Genomic DNA, 8,050 nt, shown 5'->3' with positions numbered 1-8,050 from the left:
TTGTGGCTTTCTGCACTGTTTTTCCCCCTCTGTAATCTTAGGTCTTTCTTTTCCCACTTCCGTAGCTACAAACACCCACATGCGTTATCTCCTTCCCCCATCCCATCCTGAAGCCTATTTATACAGAACCCAGCTCCTGCCCAGCTTGCCAGAGAGCGCTGGAGGAACGGGACAGCGCTGGCACTGCCCACAGCCCAACATGCTCTTGTTTGAACACCGGCTGGCTGAAAGAGGCTGCTTGCTGCTCTGGCTGCTCCCATCCATTCTCAGAGCCCAGGCTAGTGAGGAGCCGAGGCCCACAGGCACACCGTGTGAGCAGGTAAGGCTTCTTCCCGCAGAGCCCCTGGGCTGGGATGGCCCCGGTAGCTTCACTGGGTCCGAGGAGGGCCGTGAGCATCCCTCTGCGCAATGCAGGGTGCATCTCTTCCCCATGGCTCTCGCCTCCAGCCTCCATCTCTTTAACCTCCCCAGCTTTGATCTCTTCTCTGCTTCTCTGTCCCAAGCTGGTGTGCTGATAGCTGCTCCCCAGCATCCACCTGCTCCCATGTCCCTGCCATGCTGGTGACACCTTCCAGCAGCCCCTGTCACAGGGGCGTCAGCTCAATATCCTCCAAGGCAGGATGCTCTGGACCAGTCCCTCCGGAGGCTGGGTTTGTTCCACCAGACTGCTGCATCTTCAGTGCTACTTTTTTTCCCCATTTTGCTTGCTGGGCCACACAGGACAGCCTGCGGGGCCAAAGACACAGTCTTCTCCTTGCTCCATCAGAAACAATCCAGCTGGATCATCCAGAGTTTTGGAAAGCCCACCTTAATCCTGTGGACAAGCTCCTTGTCCCTGAGCAGGGGTGGTAGGTGGTCTGACCTCTTCCCATCCCAGGCTTGGGATGGGTGCTCATTTCCGTGTTGCTCATGCCCAGCTTGGACAGCAGCTGTGGTTTGTAGCCCCCCTCATGCTGATGGCTTCTCCTCTCTCTCTCTAGAGCCCCACAAAGGTGTCTTGCAAAGGGGTTGGCCTGCACAAGTTTCCAGAGGAACTGGGCCAAGGAGTTAAGTACCTCGAGCTCTCCAACAACTTTATCCGAAACCTGTCAGGCAGCCACATGCCAGGGTTTGGGCAACTTGAGTACCTGGATATGTGCTTCAACCAGCTGGAAGCTGTGTCAGCCACGACCCTGGCTCAGCTACCCCAGCTGCGCTCCCTCCTCCTGAGATCGAACCGCCTGGATCGTAATTACCACGCTAACGGGCAAGCCTTTCACGTGCTTAGGAATATAGAGGTCCTGGACCTGTCGGCAAATAACCTGGAGAGCCACATGGCAGGCTGGTACATCAGCAACCTCACCAGGCTGAGGACGCTTGATCTCTCTGGGAATAAGATGACCAGGCTGCCGGCAGGCATCTTCCGGAGCGTGCCACGGCTGCGCAAGCTCGACCTCAGCAACAACTACATCATGGAAATCGAGGAGGGAGCTTTTGAGGCTCTGGAAGAGCTGGAGGTGGTGAACTTGGCCTTGAATTCCCTCCACTGTATCTCTGGCTTCAGCCTCACGCAGCTGCGAGTTTTAAATCTCAGCCACAACGCCCTGGAGCTCTTCATCTCGGAGGAGGGAGCGGAGCCCTACCTGCTTCAAGTGCTCGACTTGAGCCATAACAGACTCCTCTATTTTCCAGAGCTCCCCAAAGCCCATTATCTCACACACTTAAACCTCTCCAACAACCTTATTGCTTCTCTGCTCCCAGGCTCACACCATCCGGGGGAGTTTGTACTGCACTACAAGGAGATGGCGAGGTTTAACAGGACCTTGCATACCATGGCTGGTCTGACGCATGTAGCTGACTTGGATCTCAGCAATAACCAGCTGCAGCTGTTCCCATTTACCTTTTTCCACAGCCTGGGCTCTCTTCACAGCCTCAGCCTGGCTAGGAACTGTCTCCAGGACGTAGCCGGGGACTCACTCGCCAATGGTACGGAGCCCAGTGACCGCTCGCACGCACCACCGGAGCGTGCTGCCCTCTCCGTGCGCTCGCTGGACCTCCACAGCAATGCCTTCCGTGTGCTGCCACGCTGGTTTTTCGAATCTCTGCCTCAGCTGGAAACGATTGATCTGAGCTCCAACAGCCTTCAGCCTTGCAAGAGCCAGGGGAGCGATTGGGGAGGGAATTCGGGAGGGGGCTCTCACATGCCAGTCCCTGGAGACACCTGCACCCCCTTCTACAACGTGCCGCACTTGAAGCATCTGAGTCTTCGCAAGAACAACATTACCAGGTTGCACCCCTACGCCTTCAACCAGACCTCGCTGCTCTCCCTAGACCTGTCAGGGAACAAGGACTTGTTCGTGTCCAAGGAAGCCCTGGCGGGGTTGGAATTCTCCCTGCAAAAACTCTCTCTAAGGGGCAACCAGATGGACAACAGCAAAGCAGAGCTCCCCTGCCTGGACACGCTCAAAGTCTTGGACCTCTCAGGCAATAACCTGAGCCTTTTGCCCACAGGTCTTTTCTGCTCCCCTCTGGAAAGCCTGGACGTTCGCAATAACAACCTGCCGACATTGGAAAAGACAGCGTTCGTGAGCTGGTCCCGCAGCCTGAAGGACGTGTCCATCGCGGGGAACCCCTTCAGCTGTTGCTCGCTGGCCTGGCTGGACACGCTGCAGGCGGCCGGTGTGGGCGTGCAGGACCTGGATGAAGCCCTCTGCTCCTACCGAGATGAGAGCAGGAACTTCTCAGCCAAGATAACCAGCAATCCTTGGTGGCTTTGTCCGCGTCCCAAGGGCACCAGCTCGCTGGCTCTGCTCGTGGTTGTGACGAGCCTTTGCTTTCTCAGCTCGGGGGCTTGCTGCCTTCTGAAGAAAGGGCAGAAGTCGAGGGGGTGTGCAGGACTCCAGAGCAACAGGGTGGGGGTCTTGCCCCGCCATCCCAGAAGAGAGGAGCCAGCCGAGGTGAAGCCAGCAGACAGCATCACCAAAGTGTAGCCCAACCCTGGGGAGCAGGAACTGCAGCGATCAGTCAGAACTCTATTTATTATTATTAATAATATTAATAACATTACTGTATTTTAGGTCTCCTCCCCTCACCGGTATACTGCATGTTTTGCAAACCCAATAAAGGGGCCGTGGATGGTGCTGGGCAGAGGCGATCTGTAGGCTGCCTCTCCTTCTTGATAAGCTGCTCTGTTCCCTGCAAGAAGTTAAGCACACTCTAAGCAATCTTGGGTGGGTTTTGTTCCCTGCCATCGTATGTTCTCATCACCCAGGACAAGAAACCAAGGCCTGGGCTGCTCGTATTGATCTGCCCTCCCTGAACCATCACGCTGTGGTTATGGAAAGGGAATTGTCTCCATGGGTGCCACCTGAGGGTTTCACAGCTCTCCCAGCAGTCACTAATTGCCTTTTAAGTAGGTTTAGTAGCTCAGATAAATACCTGCCCCTGCTCCTGGGAGCACTGCCTAGTCCAGCGAGGAATGAACAGCAGCAGGGAACGGTGCCCGTTGGAAGCTGTGCTGAAGGCTCCTGTGGTGGTGGGTCACAGTGCTGGGATGGGACAGGGAGGATTGGGGTTTCTGTAGGATCCTATGTGCTTCTCTTCTGCCTTTCCCTGCCAAGCTGTCATCTGAATGATGCTATGGAGTTGGCAGGGCCTAAAATGACCCCAGGCACTGCTGTGGGTGCTGGGAGGAAATCTGCCCTGTCCTTGCGATAGTGAGGAGGAGAGGAACCCAGTTGTGTGCTGTTGCTGGCTGATGCTGGCTCACCGGCTCTTTGGGGGGGTGCAGCACACTCTCCCTCCGGCACCTGGACTCCTGGGTTGGTGGAGGCAGGGGCAGCTCGGTCCCCATCCCAGGGGGTAAGTGCTAGTCCTCAGCATGCCGATGAGCACCTGAGGGGCTGGGGCCAGCTCTGGCAAAGGACAAAAATAAGGCCACAACAAAACCTTTTATGTTTTGCATTTCTTTGGTTCTACCTTGAAAGTCCCCAGCCACCTCCTTGTCCACACACCAGTTCGGTTAGAGGCTGTGAGAGTAAAAGGGTTCGGAAGTCACTTAAAATCCCAATTACTTAACTTTTTTTTTTCTTTTCCCTTTCAAGCTTATCGTGGTTTTACTTGTGAAGCAAAGGGCATTTTTGCTGTAAAACGTATGCTTCCCCATTGCTGCTGGGGCTGCAGCTTCTTGGCTTTTGATGAGCATCCAGCTCCCCAGAGACCCCAGTGCCTTTGATAGCCCCACGTTTCCATCCCCGCCTCAGTTTCCCTTAGATCTGGCACTCTGCGCCTCGTCATGATGAGCGCCCGGCCATGCCGGTGCCCGAGGCATCGTGGAGGAGCCTGGCACTGTGTGCCACCGCGGAGCCCTTTGGGATGGGCAGGCAGCCTGTGTTGCTGGTGAAAAACCAGCCTGCTGCTCCAGGGTGGCTTTTTGCTGGGTCTCCTGCTTCCACCCACCCCCTTCCCCTGTTTGCTCCTGCATCCCTGTCATTCACCAAAGTCCTGGTGCGTGCCAGCCACCCTCCCGCCGAGGGTGCCGGGAGCCACTGTGTGCCCCTTGGTATCTTCTGCGCTTCTCCTTGGCAAGGTCCCCCATCCTCAGGTGACACTCGAGCTCCCCGGAGCAGGGACATGCTTTCCTGTGTGCCCACAAAGCGCCGTGATTGCAGGTGGGTGAGCTCAGCCTGTCCCTAAAACCGTGCCAGCCTCCTTCCCAGCCCAGATGTTTCAGGGACACCCTTCAGGGCTGCCTGGCTGGAGCCCAAAATGCTGCTGTTGCCCTTGGTGGGTGTTTCTGGTACATTTTGTGTGGCCTCTGTTCCTCATTTAAACCCCCTCCTAGGCTGTACTTTCCACGTGTGTGGCCGTGAGATGTCCTGCCCTTTTGTGCTGCTTCTTCACGGGCTCCCACTAGCATCCTCCTCCCCTTAAGGCTTGCGGAGGGCTGGAGCCTTCAGCCACGCAGAGCTGATGCCCAAAGTCGTCTTCAGGGATTGGAGCATCTGTTAAAGCATGTGCAGGAGATCCTGGTACTGGTTTTACCCTGCAAGGAAGGCAAAGACACATAGGGCTTAGGGTGAGAGGGGTGGAAGGGAGGTGCTGGCCTTGCTAAGGGACAGGGAGGCTGCCAGAGCCCAGGGGAGGAGGGTTGGGCTTTAAAAAGGACAAGAAGAAAGGTTGGAGACCCCCAAGGCCAAAGAAGGATTGAGAAAGTACAGAAACTGACCCAAGGAGATGGTGTGTTGGGTTATTATCTTTATCAATATCCATGTGCTTTCCCAATTCAAAGAAAAACAGGATTCCAGGTTGTGGTCTCCTGAGTCCTACAAGAAGAACTAAATGCACGTCAGTGCCGAGGGCAATGCCCCCTTCCCCCAGCCCGTGCTTTCAGCCTGGCGAGGAGCAGGGCACAGGGCAAGCTCCCGGAGCTCATGCTGGTACAGGGGATGATGAGGTACGACCGAGCTGCCTGGACCCCGCTCTGCGCTTGTGTCAGCAGGAGTTACCCACGAGGTCAAGAGAAACCCGGCTGCAGAGCGGGCTGGTGTTAATGGGAGGGGTATGTCCTGTGTTCTGCACTGCTCCTCAACCTGAGCTTCCCGCAGTTTAGGGGAAATGGTTTCCCTATCCCAGGGATGTCTTGGCATCTCGAATTTTTCTTGATCCCAAATGAGGGTAAAAGCTATGTAGAATATTGAAGTTCAAACGAACAAAGTGATGATGCCAAAAAAGTTGCATTTTCATGTCAAGCTGTAAGGCAGTAAGAATATAAATTTAGGTCTGAAAAAAAAAGCAGTGGTGATTAAAATGTTGTGACCGTTTGCAAATTTTCTGGAGAACTAGTTGAGAAATCCAGCGAAACTCATTCTTTCCAGTGGAAAGCCTTCACATTTCACTGGATCTGCATTTTCAAAGAAAATTAGATTTTTATCAAAAATTTCCAACTGGCTGTTCTGCTAACTCATGCGGAAATTACCTTGTCGGCAATGAACTTTAATTAGAGCATGCTGGGGTTTTTATTTTTTCTTTTTCCCTTTCCCTCCATGGAGACAAGACCCAGAGCTTTGTCTGCTTCAAGAGCTGAAGGATTTCCTGGTCACTGGCTGGCAGACACCGCTCCTCGAGCCGCCCCTGCCTGGGACAGTGCTCTTCATCCTCCGTGTTTAGGCAGAGCATGGGTTAGCCTGAATCTCCCCAACTCTGTCATGAGATAATGCAAGATCACGTGCTTTAGGCTGTTGCAAGGTGCAAAACCATCGTAGCAGTGAATGCTCTTTTCCTCCCTCTGCCCAGCAGCTCCTGCCCTGGGTTTCACACGACCAAAGAGCTCAGGTAAGGCCACTTCCGTGCCCGGGCAGCAGCAGAATGGCTGCTGAAGCTATCACTTCTTTTATTTTTTGCTGATACTGCTGCAATGTGTGTTCCCAGATGTGGCTGATCTCCCAAAACCACTCACCACAGCCTGGCTCCCTGTGGCCAGGAGGCTTTTACGCACTCCTACCTAATGTGGCGTTTGCTCTGTGGCTTTGGGATGGGGCAAGAGGCTGGTGACAGTGGCTTGTCCCCATGTGTCACCTCTGGGACATCAGCCCGTGCGTCCCTCCCATTCGTAGGGTTGTGCCGCCGCTGCGTCCCATTATCACTCACTGCCACAGCCTCTTCTGTGTGACTCAACAAAACTCCCCTGGCAGCTATTTCTAGCCTAGTTAGTGAGGTCGGATGTGTTATTCATGACACTTTCTTCCTCTCTGGTGGGGCTCTGACCAGGCTGGGACCTGCCACCGGCCCCCCAGCATGTAGACCTTCAGCCAGAGGAGACTCTGGCAGGAGGCAGATGGGGAACACAGCTCCCAGCATCTCCCCTGCCTTGCAACATCCTGTACCGCCTTCGGCAGTCCCAGGATGCTGTGGGGGGAGTGCAGATGCCCAAACATTTCTACGACTCTGCATGTCCTCCACCTGGACGCCCCAGCCCTGGGGACAGGGCTGCCTTGTTCTGTGCTGCCCGCAGCAGGACACTGCCGTGGCTGCAGGCAGCCCTGGTCGCAGCAGCTCACAAAGTGTCACCGAGCGCTCGGCATCCTTACGGCTTGAACCCACAAGCAGGTGCAGACCCACGGTCCCTGGTCCAGGCAGACACATGGGAGCAGCCTCGTGGTGAGTCGGGAGGAGGCCACGGGGCCAGGTGAAGCTGGAAGGCAGCCCCGTGCGTAAGTGTCTCTGGAGGAGATCAGCTGGCAGGAACAAACCCTTGCAGGTTCTCGTCACCCCCAGCCCGCTTCTTGGTATCTGTCCTGTGGTGAGGTCACTGGCTCCACCACTACATGAGAAAGAGGAAGGAGGACGGTTTTGCTAAAGGAAAGCAGCCCCCTGCTCCAGGACAGTCACCTGGCACCCAGGGTGGTCTTCACCAGCATCCCCAGCCTCCGGAGGGGATGGGCTGCTCCCAGGTGCCCACCTGCAGCAGGGATCTTGTCCACAACCTCTGGGATGTGGTGGGAGCGGGCCAAGGAGCGCCAATCTGCCTCCTCCCCGGGATGTCGGTGCCACATGACAGCATGCCACCGCTGCCTGCGTCACCACAGCTCGGCATTTTCACAGCCTCCCAGGCAGAAGGATGTGGCTCCTCACGCGGTCGGTCGGTAGGTGAGCGTGGGGCGGGGGGAGTGCCACGGTTGTTGGGGGCTTGAGGGGACACAGGGCACGCTGACAGCGGGGGGACCCATGGAATGTCCTAGTGCAAAGCTGCCTCACCCAAGCCTGGAAGACACAAGCCATTGCAAGCTGGGATGGTACGCGGGGAGGGGTACAGGTTACAAACCATTACGCAGGTTACAAACCATTCATGGGTGTTTGTTTTGGCCCCTGTCCGAGTCCCAGCAGCAGGACACATGAACCTTTGGCCATCCAGGACAACTATTTGATGTTCCTCCAGCCTTTAGCTTAATCCCAGGAGCAAGTTCTGTGTGCAGGCAAGCCCTGACCCAGCAGCAGGTCTTCTCCTTGCCCTCCTGTGAGCTCCCCCTTGAGCTTTCCCCCCCCCCCCCCCCCACCGCCCCCCCGGGGGGCG

General features: G+C 55.9%; 1 protein-coding gene across 1 annotated transcript; it reads left to right on the top strand.

Moving 5' to 3' along the window:
• Nucleotides 1-199: 199 nt before the first annotated feature.
• On the top strand, nt 200-2,969 carry LOC104510643 (leucine-rich repeat-containing protein 32-like). The gene is made up of 2 exons (XM_010152962.1): nt 200-319; nt 981-2,969. The coding sequence occupies exons 1-2, from the start codon at nt 200-202 to the stop codon at nt 2,967-2,969; spliced, it is 2,109 nt and encodes a 702-aa protein (XP_010151264.1).
• Nucleotides 2,970-8,050: the final 5,081 nt, after the last annotated feature.

This window comes from Eurypyga helias, unplaced genomic scaffold (assembly GCF_000690775.1).
Source record: "Eurypyga helias isolate BGI_N326 unplaced genomic scaffold, ASM69077v1 scaffold316, whole genome shotgun sequence".
Lineage (NCBI taxonomy): Eukaryota > Metazoa > Chordata > Aves > Eurypygiformes > Eurypygidae > Eurypyga > Eurypyga helias.
Note: the sequence above shows the minus strand (reverse complement) of the source record. Positions and strands in the feature narration are given on the sequence as shown.

Bases quoted from the DNA above. Each gene is read 5' to 3' on its own strand.
- LOC104510643 (XM_010152962.1), top strand. From the start codon at position 200: ATGCTCTTGTTTGAACACCGGCTGGCTGAAAGAGGCTGCTTGCTGCTC. The intron at 320-980 runs GTAAGGCTTCTT...CTCTCTCTCTAG, and splicing joins CAGGCACACCGTGTGAGCAG to AGCCCCACAAAGGTGTCTTG.